Genomic DNA, 18,059 nt, shown 5'->3' with positions numbered 1-18,059 from the left:
GCAGTGGAGGTAGGGGCATGGGTTATGTGGCCTTCTCTCAGGAACCATGCTGGGATTTCAGCCTTTGCTTTTGACTGTTTGAACTGCACCCTGACTTCTTCTGGAAATCCTTAGAGGGGAGCACGCACTTCAGGCCTCTCAGGCTTGGGAGCCATCCACTCTGCCATTTGGGGAAATGCATGCGGGGTGAAGCCCTTGGAGCTTCTGGCTGAGGGAAGATTCTGGAGCCAGGCAACAGGCCTGGGGCAGAGATAGGCTTCCAGGGCTGCTTCAGGCCTGGCACCCCATTTGGGCCCTCCAGCTGAGCTTGCATCCATCTCAGCTTGAGCCCAGAGTGGCAAGTGTAGGCTCGGTCTATGTGAGACTGTGGCCACAGGAGGCAGCTAGTATTGGAGCAGCCTCATCTCTAGACATCCTGCCAGTAGCTGGGTCCCTGGGCCCCTCTTTCTTCATAGCTGGGCCCCCTCCAATTGCTCCTTAGTACCACTCATCAGTGACCACCTTCTCCAGAGGGAGGGACACTAGTGCTTAGACTGGACACATGCATGTGGCAGACAGAATATGTATCTGGTTGGTCTGCAGGTGTCATGGTGGCCACAAAACTGCCAAGACCAGCCCTGGCCACACCCCCACTAAGCTTCAACACAAAATGGCCCCATAGGAGATGAGGCTGCAGAGATGGGTCTAGTGACATCCTGAAGGAGTTTGAAAGCCTGAGTGCAGAGTTTGGAATGTATTATTTAGATGATCCTTTCATTCATCCAACAAATACCGGACATGATCCCTAATCCTGGCATGCAGCAGGGAACAAAAAAATCTGTAGTTCATTGTCAGGATATGATAAATCTATGATACAAATAAAGTCGGGGAAAAGTGAACATGAAACAAGGTAGATTTGGGAGAGTACAGAGCAAGTTCTGGGAATTCATTCATTCATTCACTTGCCAAATATGTATCAAGCACTTATTACGTGCTTACCATTGGGCTCAGCTCTGCAGATTAATGACTAAAAAAATTAGATGAGTCTTTGTCACATAAAGTTTATTTCTAGAGTGCAGTCTTCTTTCCATGGGTTTTCAGAAGAGCAACAAACAGGACCAGGTGTAGTCCTATGGAACTCACCCTGGTGGTGTGGAAGGTAAAGGAAAGGAAGAGCTGGGATCTGAAGATAGAGAAACAGTGAGACTGTGACAGAGTCTGGGCCAGGCCCAGGGCAGCAGCAGTCAGAATGAATGGAGAAGAAGGTGCTGGAGAGAGATTCCAGCAGAATAACAAATACGATTTGGGGAGCGTGTGTGAGGTATCAAGGATGACTCCTAGGTTTCTGAATTAAGCACATGTGGGGCAAGATGTGCCTTTCTCCAGATAAGGCACTGGGTACAGAGGAACTGGGGTGGAGGGACAGAAGTTCATGTCAGTTTGAACATATTGGTTCCAGGGGCCCAGTGTCTTCCTCCAGGAGATGGAGATGGCCCATGGGCACCTGAAGATGTGGAGCTCAGGAGGGGCTTCTCAGTGAGGACAGGAGCATTTAGGGAGATGAGCTACAATCACTAGGATTCAGCCTGTCTTGGGCGGCCTTCTAGGAGGAGCCTCCCCTGGGGTGTGGACTGTGTGTGGCTGATGCCAGGTATATTGCCCCAGTCCCATCTTTGTCTGTAAAGAGACGAAACCTCCCTTGGCAAAGCAGCCCAACCATGGTAAGTTGGGCATAGTGGTGTCCACACTAGAGATTGTAGCCCCCTGTCAAGGTAGTGATCAACCACGCTGGCCTGCCAAGCCTCTTGGGCAAAGCCCTGCCTCTTGTGTATCCTTCTGAAGATTTTATTCATTCAACAAGTAGTTCTCAAGGACCTAGTTCATGAAGCTGCTGTGCTGGAGCCCGAACTCAGGGAGGCTGAGGCGGCTCAGACTCAAAGGCCTACTACCTGCCTAGTGAGTGCCGGGCATGATCTCCACCTCCAGCTCCTGCAGCTCACCTTATCACAGCGGGGCCCCCTCCCACTGTCCCTCCTGAGCCTGGGCACAGGGGGTCACGGCAGCTTCAGCTCCACACTCGAAAGTCAGTCCAGGAGCCTGCTGCTTCCAGTGCAGTTCTGACCATACCTCTCTTTTTAGTACTTGTGCACTTCCTGGCTCCTTTTGCCTTCTAAACTGGCCCTGTGACTGAGTGTGCTTTTGGAGCCAAATTGCTTAGGTATGAATCTGTGCAATGGGGATAAGAATAGTGTCAACTTTGTCAGGTTGTCATGAGGATTAAATGAATTAACTTATGTCAAGTACTTAGCACAAGGTAGCTGCTCCATGAATGAGAACCTGCCCCTGAATCACCAGATTCCAGCCTCCTGTCAGGGATAACCACTGCTTCCTCTGGGACTTCGCTATTGCTGCTCACCCACATACCTCCCTGCTTCTCTGCCTGCCTGCCCTACTGCCCTGCCCCCCATGATGTCTATGACTATCCCCTGTACCGTTCTCTGCCTGCCACCCAAGACTTTTGCCACTGCAATGGAAAATATCTGATATTAAAACATAACAGATATTGACTATCTGGGGGACTAGTTTCCAGCTAAGACGTGTAGTATCTCTAGGCTGTCAACCATGAAAAAGATCCCTTCCCAGTATCAGTGGAAAAACTTTGGCTTGACCTGGTATTAACTTGAACCTGAAACCAAAATGGGCTGGATTTTTGTTACTGTTGTTGTTTTAAAATAATATTTTATTTTATTATATAGCCCTATAACCTCCCTTCCCGACTACAGACATCACATATTACAATACAGAATATTGGACACTATAAAAAATATACAAAGGAAAACAATTTCCCCACACCCTCAGAATTGAGAAATAAAGTCTTGATCTTGTGAGTTTATGTATCTGTGTGTGAATGTATATCACACATGTATGTATGGACTACATTATTAACATAACAGAACTTTCCATTTTGAAACCTGCTTTCCCCCTGACAAGAAATAGTCTTTTACAATAGCAATACCATTTTAAGGGCTGCATTGTATTCCACCCTATGGTCTTGGTTCACTCGGTTAATTGATTAATTCATTAAGATATACGTTACTGTGACTAGTATCTTTGCATCTGTGTTTTTGTGATTTTATTGTTTCTATTTTTTCAATATATTGATTTGTAATATCTCTGTTTATAAAAAAATCTTTTTCTTTCTCTGTCAATTTTTTTTCAGTTTATTGTATTCTTTTAAATGTTGGGTTTAATGTGAATTTATGTTCAATGTTTTCTTTCATGGTATTGTCTTTCTAACTCAATATCATATAAAATGTTTCCTACAGTTTCATCATCATAGTTTCGTTGTTTACATTAAATTTTTTTGTTGATACATAGAGATTATAAATATGTGGTACACGTGATATTTTGGTGCATGCATACAATGTGTAATAATCAAATATGGGGATACTCATAATCTCACACATTTATCATTTCTTGTGTTGGGACTATTTCAAATCTTCTCTTTTAGCAGTTTTGAAATATACTATGAATTATTAACCATAGTCTATTTAAAACATTTCTTTTTATTCCCAGTACCTATGCACTTCATTTATTTTTCTTGCTTATTGCACTGGCTAAGAAATCCAGCACAGTATTGTTTAGAAATGGTGAGAATTTACTTACTTTTTAAAATTCCTTTTTTTTTTTTTTGGAGAGAAAGTCTTACTCTGTCTCCTAGGCTGGAGTACGGTGGCGCCATCTCAGCTCACTGCAACCTCCACCTCCCACGTTCAAGTGATTGAAAAAAAGAGGAGTCAAGGATGATGCTATGGTTTGTGACCAGAGTAACTGGGAGTATGGCTCACAGTTATATGGCTTTGCCTTTACTGAGATGCAGATGATTATGGAAGGATAAGCTTTTGAGGGGAAGATAACTCACTTTTGGACATATGGAACCTGAGATGCCTATTCAAAATCCAAGTGGTTATGTGAGGGAGGTAAATTACTGTCTATGGGATAGGTTGAACTGGTTTTAAGAGTTTGCAAGTCACTAACATACAGATGTATTTAAAGCCATGAGACTGGAGAAGGAGGTGATGAAGAGAGAAAAGACAAGAAGTCCATTGAAGGACTGAGTTTGGGACACTCCAACATTTAGAGTTGGGGAAGAGGAGGAGGCTTCTTCAAAGAACATTGAGAAGTGGCCAGTGAGGTAGGAGGAGAACGAGGGGAGTAGAATCCATTATTTCAAGAAAGATGGAGTGGATAAACTGTTAGACGCTGCTCAGAAACAGAATAGAACATGAACAGAGAAGTGACTTGCAATAAATCGTGTTCCTATCTGTCTCTTACTCTGGGAGTACCACTGAGATCGAGACTGCCAGACTCTTCTTTCTAAACTCAGCACCCAGCAAAGGATCCGGCACATAGTAGGTGTCTTGGGTATGTGTATGAGATAGATGAGTGAATGAATGGGCCATGAACTGAAACTTCTAATCTTGGCTATATGACGAACTTGTTTCTTCTCTCTCTGACTTGACTTCTAGAGGAAGGAATTTTCCTCAAAACTCTTTCAATAAACTCCTTGACCAGACTGGTTTTTCTTTAAAGTCTTGGGCTGGCTGCTCAGCTTGTGGATAAGGAGAAAAGAAGCCTACAACTCCACCTTGACTGTGTTTGGACTTTTTATCAAATAATCATGCCTTACTGTAGGCTGTTAAACCACCCTCCTTGAGAATCCCACTGCTCATCTAAGATCTGTTGCCCATCTCTGTTCTCTTTGGTAGGTGCATGGTCTGTTGTCTTCCTTGTCAAGCCTTTTCTTGTCCTCACACTTGTTTGGTATCCCCTGTCTCTCTTTGCAACAGCTATTGCAAACGTTCTGACCTCCTCCAAAGTCTGCACCTACTGCTGCCTGGTGTCTCTGAAGATGAAAGCCCCCGCATCCTTCCCATTTCACTTAGAACACTGGGGTTTTGCAAGAGTGAATCCCTTCAACTGTCTCATGGCCTGTTTCTCAGCAGCCCCTTCCCATTGTCCTGGATCTGTCTCCTGTCACTTCCTCTGGTACCTGAACCTTCCCATTCCACCCATCTTTCATGGGCTCCAGCCTCAACTGGAGTTGCTCACAAGCACACATATTTTTATTATCTACTGAATTCCTCCTCAAAACCTTTAAGCTTGCTTTATTATCTTCTTGACATAGAATAATAACAGCAACAGCAAGACAGAGAACCTTTGTCAGCCTCACACCCTCCTCCAGTTCCCACTCTATCTTTCCTCTTTTTCTTGGTCAGTCTCTTAGAAAGACTGAGCTATGTGCTCTATCTCTTGTCTGTCCCCTCCTACTCCTCGCTTGAAACTTTGTGAAACGAGCTCTCTTTGACCACCACTCCTTGACGCTACTCTTGATAAGGTCCCCAGCGAGGCCCCTATTGTTCCACCCAGTGCCCACTCCAGCTCTCATCTTAAGGGCAAGGAGTATCTGGCACGGAGCACTTATCTTCCTGATATGGGAGGGGGGCATTGGCCTTGCAGACAGCTCCCTTCCTGAAAGTCTGCCTTCCCTGGGAACTCCCTCATGTTTCTCATACTCCCAGCCTCATTCCCCTTCACTCACTCAGCCCCTCAGCTATCTTTCATGGTTGCAGTTCCCCAGAGCTCCACCCTTAGCTTTTCTCTCTGCTGTCATGATATGGGGATGGATACATCCCCCTGAGAGCTTTACCTGCAATGTAAACTCTGGTGCTCATGTGCCCCCTCCAGTCCAGACCCCAGCGAACGCTGAGCCATCCGGAGTCCACTGCAGCAGGCCTGGAGAGCCATGTTGAAAGCCTGAGACCAGTCCAGGGCCTTGGGGATGGAGGGCAATGGGTGGACAGAACTTTGACGCTTTTTGTGGGGGCAATCAACTCAGGACAGAGGCTGCTTGGATATGATAAAGGAAACAAGGAGTTACGGTTGACACCAGGCTTCCAGCTTGAGTGACTGGGAAGAGGGCAGGCCCCTTTCAGAGGTGGGTAACTTTGAGGAGGAGCTGATTTGACGTGATGGTATCTGGAGCCTTAGGACTTGAGGTTTCCTGGAGAGGGTGTATACATGAGACCCACCAGTCCAACTGCCTTGTTTCCCGCAAGCAGCCTGAGGGGCAGTTTCTGACAAAGAGGAGGGTATGCAGGCAGTCAGGCTCAGGGACGGGTCTGTTTCCTGGTACAGAAGAAGCAGGGGTCATGGGGTGGGGGGAATCTGTCTTTGTGGCAGAACCTTAGAGAGGGTGTGAACATATGCTCTGCCCCCGGCACTGGCCTGGCCCTGGATTACAGCCCTTTTGATCTGCCAGCTTCAGCTTCAACACCAGCTTTTCCAGGAGGCCAGCCCTGAAACTCTGGTGCGAATGGCTCTGGCTTTGTTTGTGTTGCCTGAAACTTTTTGTCTCCATGGTCTGCTGTCTCCAGGGTCCAAGCAGGGACTCAGCGATGCTGGTTCCTTTCCCTCAAGTGCCCTCATTACTATCTTGGTGCCATAGTCCCACAGAGAGCACCAGGTGAGCATCTCTGAGGCTGTTTGACGTGCCTGCCATGGCCATGGTGATAGCTTCAGAGGCTGGAACAAGCTTGGGCGGGGGTTAAGGGAGCTCCCGGAACAGCTTCCGGACTGTGTGGGTCCAGCAGCATGGGCTGTGGGAAATCTGGGGGTCATGCTGACCATTTCTGGCCACACCTGGTAGGGCATGCCAACCAGCCCTGGCAGGGAAGAACTCCTCCAAGTATCTCCTGACTCTGTGGCAAGAGACACTGTGGGACACAATCTCCTGTCCCTCCTCTAGATTGCTACCTCCTGGGCTATTCCTTCTCCATCTGTTTTGTGGGCACCTCATCCTCTGCTCAACTCTTAAATATTGGGGTTCTCCACAACTCTGCTCCAGACTCTCACTTTGTCTCCTCTTTCTTTGTGATCCCACCCACTCTCTCCATTGCTCCCCACATGTACTCCTTCTCTGAGTCCCATCCATTCTCCTTCCTAGATAGTTACACACTCTGCCTTCTTGTCTTGGGCTCCATTGGTACTGTTGTCCAGCCTCCTCCCTGCCCCAACCTTCACTCTTGCTCTCCCTCTAATGCAGGCTCCACAGAGCAGCCAGAGGGATTTTTCTGGCAAAGAATGCTGCCCTTGTCCCTCTCCTGCTCTGCGCAGAGGAGAGAGCCCTCACTATCAAACTATCAAAGCTAAAACAAAACAAAATGAACAAAAACTGTTTAAGCCATCTCCCTGTGCCTTCGCTTTGCAGATATCTGGCACACGCTTAAGCTGCCGAGCAGTTCCAAGGCAGCCACTGCCCCAGAGCCCTGGCCCAAGGGAGGAGGTATGTCTCCCTGGCCCAGAGCAGCTGCTCTCTACCCCACACCTCCCCAAGCCACCCAGCTTTCTGGTTCTCCTCACTGGAGACCACCTCAGAGCTTATGCTCCTTAGGGAAGAGGGAAGCTATTCTGGGTCAGGGATATGCACTTCCTCCCTTGGGCCAGGGCTTTGGGGCAGTGACTGCCTTGGAGCTGCTTGGCAGCTTACATATGTGCCAGACATCTGCAAAGTGAACGCACAGGAAGATGGCTTAAACAGTTTTTGTTTGTTATGTTTTGTTTTAGCTTTGATAGTTTGTATGTAAAAAAAAAAAAATACTGGGGTAAAATAGAAAAGCAAACACTTTTTGTAGTCTAGCACTGTTTCCATTTGCAATTACATATTAGGGTTGGGGGAGTACCCTCATTTTCTTGGCCCCTGGTGCCTGGCACTTAGGGAATGCTGTATCCTACTGCCCTGACTGTCATAGCAGTGCCTGAGGGTGCTGAGGTTGGCGAGGTGGGCCTGGGTTCTAATCCATTCTGTTTGCTTGCCACTCTCCCACTCTCTGTGGGTGTCAGGGTCCTCTGTGACCTTCTTCTTGGCCCTCTTCCTGGCAGATAAGCGCTCTGGTTGTACATGGAGGATGACTGAAAAAGCCAATGGCGTGAAGAGCTCTGCAGTCAATAATCACAACCATCATGCACCCCCTGCCATCAAGGCCAATGGCAAAGATGACCACAGGACAAGCAGAAGGTGAGTCTGCGTGGTATCAGGGAGGGTACAGAGGCTGCTACTTCTTCCCAGCTCTGCCTCCTTGTCACAGAGCAAGCAATCTTTGTCTCCAGGACAGCCTCTAAAAAGAATATGGGATTTCTAAGCATGACCCAGGAGGGGAGACAAGTCATGCCCTGATAACCCTGGGTCAACCCTGCTCTTTTTTCCGCAGGCCACACTCTGCAACTGACGATGACACCTCTTCAGAACTGCAGAGGCTGGCAGATGTGGATGCCCCACAGCGGGGAAGGGGTGGCTTCCGCAGGTGGGTCCCACCACTACCCTGCTGCTTCCCCTTCCTACTCATGGGGCCTGTCAGGGTGGCGACCACTGCCCTCCTCTTCCCAGTCCCACTAGTCCTGTCCACCAAGACCTCCAGGGAGCACTGTCGGTGGTAGCCAAACGTAATTATTTCCTCATGAGGCCTGGGCAAACCCCAAGGCAGGCAAGCTCAGAGGGGCCAGAAGAGGCCTCCCTTCACATTTGGCTGTCTCAACATCAGAGAGTGATACCCTTCCCAGTAGAGAGGCCTAGGTAGAGGACCCAAGGCCTCTCTATCCCAGAGTCAGAGGCTCCATAGGGAAAGCAGGAAGCTCGGGGCAAGCTTTACTCCTGACAGTTCCTGCCTTAACACAACCTCCGTCTTGTCCTGAAGACCTCCTCTTTGCTATTCTCACCATCAACTGAGATGGCACTTCCTATAGGAAGTCTTCCCAGGACAGCTGTCTTCCCCTGGACTGCATTCAGGGTCACGCCTGAGCCCCAGCCCCCGGCCCTAAGTGCTGGCCTCTACCCCAGCTTTTAGCACACGGGAAATCATGGTATGGCCTGTTTGTAGGTTTCACTGTCCTTCTTTCATCTTCCTCAGCAGACAGTGAGCTCGTGGGGACAGGTGCTCTCTGAACAGCATGAGTCTTGGCTCTGGCTCATGCTCCTTTTCTCTCACCTCTAGGGTAGTTCGCCTGGTGGGGATCATCAGAGAGTGGGCCAACAAGAATTTCCGAGAGGAGGAACCTAGGCCTGACTCATTCCTCGAGCGTTTTCGTGGGCCTGAACTCCAGACTGTGACCACACAGCAGGGGGATGGCAAAGGCGACAAGGATGGCAAGGACAAAGGCACCAAGTACAGTTGTTCAGCCTGTGGGGCTCAAATGGGCTCCAAGCATGCAATGGAAGAGCTCACTGGGGTTTCTATGCTACTGCCAGGGGCTATGACAAACCCTGCTGTAGTAAGGAGAGTGGTGGGCAAGGGTGACTTGCAATGTTTTCAACTCCAGAATATTTCCATTGTTCCCCCAACAGCCAGTGGCTTACTTGCCATGAGAACCTCTGGTGTCTTTTCTTGCCTTAGTTGCCTCTTGCCAGATGTCCTCTTGCTGCACGTGAATGTACAGCCCAGTTCCAGTGGCCAGGAAATACTGAGATGGTGCATTCAGGGATTGCCCTGGAGGGGATGACAATCTCAGCTCCACTGTGGGCGAGGAAATGGGTCTTTGAAGAGATCATGTAGAGGGCTGGAGGAGAAGGGCTGGATGATGGAACAGGATAGCGTGGGGAGGGCAGAGAAGGCAGAGCTGGAGGATCTGTCCTTTGAGGAATGAGAAGACAACTGCAGATGTCTGGCCAAGCTGACATTCCCCACCTCTGACCAGTAGAGGGAAAGCAGGACACAACATCCCTTGCCAAAGCAGGACACAACATCTGGGAAAGTGATTTGGAGGCTGGAGGCCAATGACTGAAAAGGGAGGGTGAGGTGAGCAGGAAGCTTGTGGTGCTCACTCACCTGGCGCACCTGTCTTTAGGGAGGGATGTGGGAATAGGCATAAGCCCCAATTACCATCCTGTGGAAATCCCTTCCCAGGCCCTGAGACCCACCGCTACTGAAAGCTCTGCCCTCTGGGCAAGGGGCCTGTAAGGTGCATGGGAATCAATGGACCTATCTAGGTTCAGAAGGGGAAGATGGGTGCCCCTGCCCATCTGAGTTCCACTCAGATGCCCAGTACCAGGTTGTAGGTCTCTGAAAAATGGGGCCCTCAGCCAACCTATCTTTCACCCCACATATCCCCTTTGGCAGTGCTTTCTCAGGCACCTCTGGTTTCTGGGAGCTGGGGTGCTATCACACTGGGGGACCTGATCCCCAAGCTTTGCCTTTGTCTGTCTTCTCAGGAAGAAATTTGAATTATTTGTCTTGGACCCAGCTGGGGATTGGTACTACTGCTGGCTGTTTGTCATTGCCATGCCTGTCCTTTACAACTGGTGCCTGCTGGTGGCCAGGTGAGCAGGGTGGGGCCCAGGAGGGGTGGCCAAAGCAACCCAGTCTTCAGACCCTGGGATTGATAGCGCAGCAGTCCCTGGATACCAATGGCACCTCCAACTTCTCTGTTAACCCCAACCCTCTCTCCATTTAATATGCCATGAAGATTTCTTGTCTGTCCTGTGTCTGGGACAACTACAGTGGTGCCACACACCTAGCGTGCATCTTCCACTTTTGCAACAAACATGCTTGACAGAAAACTAGGATTTGGTGATGCCATTCCCTCCTCACAAACCCTTAAGTGGCTCCCCATTGTCCACGGGATGAAGTTCAAGTCCTAAGCATGGCCTTCAAACTCCTCTGAACCTGACCTTTTTCTCTTGCTACACCTTCTGGACACACCCTAGCCCCAGCATTCACCACTCTTGGATCAGAACACGCTGTTTCCTCTAGAGAAAATTCCCTTTCCCTTCCGTTTTCCACCTATGGAGATTCTTCTCCTTGCAGGCTCAGTTCAAAAGCCACTATCTACCTGTAGCTTTCCTTGGCAGCATTCCCCAACCTACTCCGTCCCAATCCCAGTCATTCATTCAGCAAGGATTTGACTGAGCACCTCATGTGTGCTCAGTGCTGGGGATAACGTGGTGAGCACAACCACCATGGTCTCTGCTCTCCTGGAACTCCCAGGCTAGTGGCAGACAATGACTGTAAACCTGAAATGAAACAAATGACCAGGATGATGCCAGGGACTGGTGGCAGAGAGCTGCTACAGAAAGGGCAGTTGGGATCATGCTCTCTGAGGAGGTGATGCCTTAGCTGGTGGGAGGGAGACAGCTAATTAGATACCTGAGGATGGTGGAGGGAGCATTCTGGCCAGAAGAAACAGCAAGTATGAAAACCCTGTCTCGGGATGGCCTAGTGTGGCTGGAGGCTGTGAATGAGCCATCATTGGCATGGGCCAGCTCTGCAGACTCAGTGGGAAGGGCAGGGGGCTGGAGTTTCAGTTTAAATGTGACCAAGTAGGCAGAATTAATGGCTCTCCCCTTTGACTAGTACACTCACTGGACAATCATCCTGGGCTCTGTCCTTGACTCTGCTCTCTCCCCAACCCTCTCCCAACTCAGTTGCCAAATCCTGCCACTTCCTTTTAAAACGTTCCTGCAACCTCCAACCTTTCTCCATTCCCACTACTACCCTCTCTCTCACATGTATTGGCTAGTGCTGTTTGTTGGGTGCTGAATAAGATGTATGTTGAAGAGATGAGCATGGAGGCGGTTCAGTTGTGTTCTGTAGTTTGTTCTTCCAATGACTTGTTCATTCATTCAACTCACAGCCTTTGAGCACTCAAATCCTGTTGCCCTAGGTCAGGCATGGGGCATGCCGTAATGACTAAGAGGGGTGCCTGCCTTCCTGGACCTCACAGTTCAGAGGGTGAGACAGAAAATTAATGGTCAGTGGTGCTGTCTATGTAGTGATGTTATGTCATGAGGAGGGGTGGGGCAGAAGTTACTTGTAGATAAGTGTCTCTTGGCGTCAGGCTGACTGTGACTAAATGATGCCCCTGGTAGCCATCCCAAGCCCTGCACACAGTGAACACTCATTTTGGGACCTTTGGCTGGCTTTGAGGGTGAAGCTTAGCCCTGTCCTCCTGCAGAGCCTGCTTCAGTGACCTACAGAAAGACTACTACCTGGTGTGGCTGGTGCTGGACTATGTCTCAGATGTGGTCTATATCGCAGACATCTTCATCCGATTGCGCACAGGTCAGTGAGCAACTGGGATGTAGGTAAATCCGAAGGCCTGAGTCCAGATCTTTAGGAAACCCACTGGACATGGTGTTGGACTAAATTACTTGGGTGGGACTCTGGTAGGTGAGTGCCCCTCTTTGAACCTCATGGTCCCACATGCATAGAGAGGTTTCAATCTGGGGGTGTTCTCTTAGAGTCCTTCTGGCCAGCCCTGGTATGTGAGCTATATCCTTCCTTGGGAAGGAAGTTTCAGTGACCGGTATTTTCCTTGCCTAGAGATATTAGCCTATAGGGAAGGACACACACACACACACACACACACACACACACACACACACACACATCCTGAGGGCAGAGGTGACATGCTGGCTTGCATCTCTACTAGGTTTCCTGGAGCAGGGGCTGCTGGTCAAAGATACCAAGAAACTACGAGACAACTACATCCACACCCTGCAGTTCAAGCTAGATGTGTCTTCCATCATCCCCACTGACCTGATCTATTTTGCTGTGGGCATCCACAGCCCTGAGGTGCGCTTCAACCGCCTGCTGCACTTTGCCCGCATGTTTGAGTTCTTTGACCGGACAGAGACACGCACCAGCTACCCTAACATCTTCCGCATCAGCAACCTTGTCCTCTACATCTTGGTCATCATCCACTGGAATGCCTGCGTCTATTATGCCATCTCCAAATCCATAGGCTTTGGGGTTGACACCTGGGTTTACCCAAATATCACTGACCCTGAGTATGGCTACCTGGCTAGGGAATACATCTATTGCCTTTACTGGTCCACACTGACCCTCACTACCATTGGGGAGACACCACCCCCTGTAAAGGATGAGGAGTACCTATTTGTCATCTTTGACTTCCTGATTGGCGTCCTCATCTTTGCCACCATTGTGGGAAATGTGGGCTCCATGATCTCCAACATGAATGCCACCCGGGCAGAGTTCCAGGCTAAGATCGATGCCGTGAAACACTACATGCAGTTCCGAAAGGTCAGCAAGGAGATGGAAGCCAAGGTCATTAGGTGGTTTGACTACTTGTGGACCAATAAGAAGACAGTGGATGAGCGAGAAGTTCTCAAGAATCTGCCAGCCAAGCTCAGGGCTGAGATAGCCATCAATGTCCACTTGTCCACACTTAAGAAAGTACGCATCTTCCATGATTGTGAGGCTGGCCTGCTGGTAGAGCTGGTATTGAAACTCCGTCCTCAAGTCTTCAGTCCTGGGGATTACATTTGTCGCAAAGGGGACATCGGCAAGGAGATGTACATCATTAAGGAGGGCAGGCTGGCAGTGGTGGCTGATGACGGGGTGACTCAGTATGCCCTGCTCTCGGCTGGAAGCTGCTTTGGTGAGATCAGTATCCTTAACATTAAGGGAAGTAAAATGGGCAATCGACGCACGGCTAATATCCGCAGCCTGGGCTATTCAGACCTCTTCTGCTTGTCCAAGGATGATCTTATGGAAGCAGTGACTGAATACCCTGATGCCAAGAAAGTCCTAGAAGAGAGGGGTCGGGAGATCCTCATGAAGGAGGGGCTGCTGGATGAGAATGAAGTGGCAACCAGCATGGAGGTGGACGTGCAGGAGAAGCTAGGGCAGCTGGAGACCAACATGGAAACCTTATACACTCGCTTTGGCCGCCTGCTGGCTGAGTACACAGGGGCCCAGCAGAAGCTCAAGCAGCGCATCACGATTCTGGAAACCAAGATGAAACAGAACAATGAAGATGACTACCTGTCTGATGGGATGAGCAGCCCCGAGCTGTCTGCTGCTGACAAGCCATAAGACCTGGGGCCCAACTGCTTTTCCAGCCTTGGCCTTGATCCCAGGAGCTAGAGGAGCTATTTAGATCTCCAGATTTACATGCATTACCCTCATGTTCCCTGAATTCTCCCAAAAGCCTCTCTGACCCCTGGTTTTTGGCCTAAACATCCAAGATTCCACCTCCAAGTTTAGCCCATTTTGTGGAGAGTACAGACTGTGTTGGCTGGGCTTCCGAGAGTTTCAGCCTGTCTAAGTCTGAGGAAGGGAGAAGGGAGCAGCTGTCTCCGAGGGGTCTGTCCTGGGACTGGGAGCCTGGGCAATGATCTGCTCTGAAGAAGGCCATTTGCAAAATGACATACACCTTGCTGCAGTACTGCCCCCCTCTGGCTGTTTTGCATATAGTCACTTCTGCCTTGGTTCTGGCTGCCACTTTTTCTAACATGTGTTCTGAATACTCCCTTTTCCCTGCACATGCATGTGCTTTTAAGCACCTACTATAGACATTTAGACCAGGTACCCAGTGTCTGTCTCCCAAGACAGGCCAAGGGATGTGATAGTGTTGTTGGGAGGGGGTAGAAGGGTGCCCACTCAGGGCTATTCCTCCCCATCAGATACTCTAGCTCCTGCTCTGTAGATTGATCTGTCTGCTAGCCAGGATGGGGTCTCTGCAATCTTCTGCGGACCAAGGAGATAGACCCGGCTTCTGGTCCATTTCAGGGCAGGGAGTGAGGAGCAAGGCAACGAGCGTTTGTCCACCTGGAGACAGAGGTAGCTGGCAGCTCTGGCCATCCCTCCCCTATGAAGAGCATTTCTGAAGAGGCCTGAAAACTGCTGTTGGTGGGGAGACTCTTCAAGTGAATATCTGTATTAGAGGCACCTACGAGTTAACAAATTCCTTCAAACTGTCTGTGGTTATTGCTCAACTCTGCTATTCACATTCTCTCCCTCCCTCCATTAATCCCTCTCTTTTCCCTATATGGTTGTCCTTCAGTATTCATGAGGGATTGCTTTCAGGAGTCCCCATGGATACCTAAATTTGTGGATGTTCAAGTCCCTGATACAAAATGACGTAGTATTTGAATATAACCTATGCATATCCTCCCATACTTTAAGTCATCTCTCGATTATTTGTAATACCTAATACAATGTCAGTGATATGTAAATAGCTGTTATATTGTATCTTTTCTTTGTATTATTTTGATCTGTTATTTTTTTCCTGAATATTTTTAATCCACCGCTGGTTGAACCTGCAAATGTGAAACGCAAGGATATGAAGGACAGACTACTTTTCTTCACCCCTATCCAGAACTCTTCTGGTCTAAAATACACTCTCCCACCTTTCCCTGTCTGCCTAAACCTTACGGGTCCTTCAGGGCTTAGCTCAGGCACTACCTTCTCTCAGAAGGCCCACTTGACTGCAACGACTCGCACACTTGTCAGTTATCTCCTCTCTATACTCCCACAGTGCATAAGAACCTCTCTGTCCTGGTTTTGTAATGTGGGATCAGTTTTAGTGGACTTCGTTTCCCCTCCTGACTGTGGACGAGGCCAAGACAGTCTCCCTCATGGGTCTCTTTGCAGCCTCAGTGACATAGCTGGCACTGAGGAGCATCCAGAGAACATTTATTCAATGGGGGAGTAAGTGAACACATGAATGAGTGAATGAATGAATGAATGAATGAATGAGGAAAGACACACAGCTGACCAAAACTCCTATGCTTCTCCCTGCCAGCAGTCATGCCTTGACAGAAGCATTGGCTCTGCTGGGGGAGTTGGGAAAGGTCTCCTGGAGTATCATGTCTTTCAGCTGGGCATTATAACCTGATTAGGAGCCTGAAGGAAAAGTATTAATTAGTGAGCAAGAAAATCTAGGTGCAGACTCAGAGGCCTTCCTGTTCACATGCACACCACTTATTTATGCATGTACTTCTTGTGGTGAAATACACATAAAATTTACCATCATAATCACTTTTAAGTGTACAGTTCGGTAGTGTTAAGTATATTCACATTGTTGTGAAAACAATCTTGAGAATTTTTCATCTTGCAAAACTGAAACTTTGTCCCCAATAAAAATTCCTCATTGCTTCTACCCAGCCCCTGGAAGCCACCATTCTACTTTCTGTCTCTATAAATTTAACTTCTCTGGGGACCTCGTATAAGTGCTATCGTACAGTATTTGTCCTTTGTGTCCGGCTTATTTTACTCAGCATAATATTTTTAAGACTCATCGATGTTGTAGCATGTGTCAGAATTTCTTTCCTTTTTAAGGCCAAATAATATTTGATTGTATAGATCACCACATTTTGCTTAGTCATTCGTTTCTCGATGAACATCTGGGTTGTCTCCACCATTTGGCTATGGTGAATATTCCTGTATACATGCGTATACAAATAGCTCTTTGAGATCCCATTTTCAGTTTTTTGGGTATATACTCAGAAATGAAATTGCTGGATCACATAGTAATTCTATTTTAAATTTTTTGAGGAATGATTTTCTTTTTTGTATGTCACCAAAACAGTGACATCATTTTACATTCCTACCAACAGTGCACAAGGGTTCCAATTTCTCTACATTCTCACCATCACTTAGTTTCTGTGTTTTTGTAGCTATCCTAATGGGTGTGAGGTGAAGCTTATTGTAGTTTTGATTTTCATTTCTCTAATGACAGGTGATTTTGAGCATATTTTCACAAGCTTGTTGGCCATTTGTATATCTTTTTTGGAGAAATGTCTATTCAAGTTCTTTGGCCATTTTTTAATTGGAGTGTCAAGTTGTAGAAGTTCTTTAAATATTCTGGATATTAAACCCTTATCAGATATGATTTGCAACTATTTTCCTTATTCTCTAGGTTGCCTTTTTACTGTGTGACCATGGGGATTGTGTCCTTTGGTATGCAGAAATGTTTAATTTTGTTGTAATTCAATTAATCTACTTTTGCTTCTGTTGCCTGTGCCTTTGGCATTACCATTCCTTTTTAACTGAATTCATCCTTCTGGCCAGGCTTCTTTTACACTTAGTGTAGTTTCTTGACTTCTTCCCTAGCTTAGAGGAAGAAATCTTAACCAGGGGAAGACTCACCGGGAGGGATCTGCAACATGACACATGCCTAGGTCCTGGTCCCTGAAAGTTGCAGCAGGAAGGAGATGCATTCATGATGGAGCAGTGCTTTGTGTACACCCTCCCTTTGGGTACTGGGCTTGGAGAAAAGGCTCTAAACCCCTTTGCCTCAAGAGAACCCTACACAACAGGAGGAGTCTTTGGAGACCCAGCCAGCTCCTTGCCAATACCTTCATTACTAAGGTTGCACTCAGTTCAGTTTTTACAGTGTCTTGGAACCAGGACAATGTGTAACTTTTGCAGGCGTAAGATGGTACTGGGACCAGAAGCAGGGGGATGACTGCATTGAAATTTTTTGCCTTGATTTCAGCAAGAAATCTGCAGTGTTCTCCCTGGAGCCTGGCTCACTATCAGCCCAGCCCCAACAGGTGCCTGATTTCCAGCCCACATCATGGGATGGACATTGTGTCTTGCATTTGGTTTTCCCCAGGGCAAGGCAGTCACCTTCTCTGGATCACATGGGGAGCTCAGTGGTTCAAGACACAGACTCCAGGGCTCAGCTCCCACCCTCTTCCAGTTTTCTTTTCCCCAGATATCCTGGGGTCCAGTCTCTCACAACTTTTTGCCATGTCTCGAATGTCTATGTTCTCTTAAGCTTTCAGGTATTTTCTTTATTTATTTTTTTAAATAAAATTAAATACAAATTTTATTAAGGATTTCAAGTTACATACTTCAAATTTCTAGAATGGAATGGAGTGATTTTGGAACTGGAAAAGTGGCATAAACGCTGACATCCCTTGAAACTTCAATTTTATAAAGACAATTATGCAAACCACATCCGCATTATGTAACAAGACTAGGCATTATCTACACCTTCACTTTGGCAATAGCTATTTCCTAAAAGAATGAAAAAGGTGATTTTGCTACTTCAGTTCATTAAAAATGGGATTCTATCTTTAAAGTTCAGAAAAAGATGCATTTAGATGAACTATGATTACTGGCTCCCGCTCAAAAAAAAAAAAAAAAAAAAAAAAAAAAAAAAAAAAAAAAAAAAAAAGCACAGTGTCTAATCAAAGCAAAGGAAAACGTTTTGAAAATAAAGAGAAAAAAACTATTATCATTGGTTAAGAATTTCCAGTAGTAAGTTAAAATCTC

General features: G+C 47.6%; 1 protein-coding gene across 1 annotated transcript; it reads left to right on the top strand.

Moving 5' to 3' along the window:
* The first annotated feature begins 3,687 nt into the window (after positions 1-3,687).
* Positions 3,688-16,353, top strand: CNGA2 (cyclic nucleotide gated channel subunit alpha 2). Its single transcript, XM_021932796.2, has 6 exons — positions 3,688-8,056; positions 8,250-8,342; positions 9,030-9,200; positions 10,244-10,351; positions 11,986-12,092; positions 12,463-16,353. Exons 1-6 carry the CDS (start codon positions 7,947-7,949, stop codon positions 13,866-13,868), a joined length of 1,995 nt encoding a protein of 664 aa, XP_021788488.1. The 5' UTR covers positions 3,688-7,946; the 3' UTR covers positions 13,869-16,353.
* The last annotated feature ends 1,706 nt before the right edge of the window (positions 16,354-18,059 follow it).

This window comes from Papio anubis, chromosome X (genome assembly GCF_008728515.1).
Source record: "Papio anubis isolate 15944 chromosome X, Panubis1.0, whole genome shotgun sequence".
NCBI classification, from domain to species: domain Eukaryota; kingdom Metazoa; phylum Chordata; class Mammalia; order Primates; family Cercopithecidae; genus Papio; species Papio anubis.
Note: the sequence above shows the minus strand (reverse complement) of the source record. Positions and strands in the feature narration are given on the sequence as shown.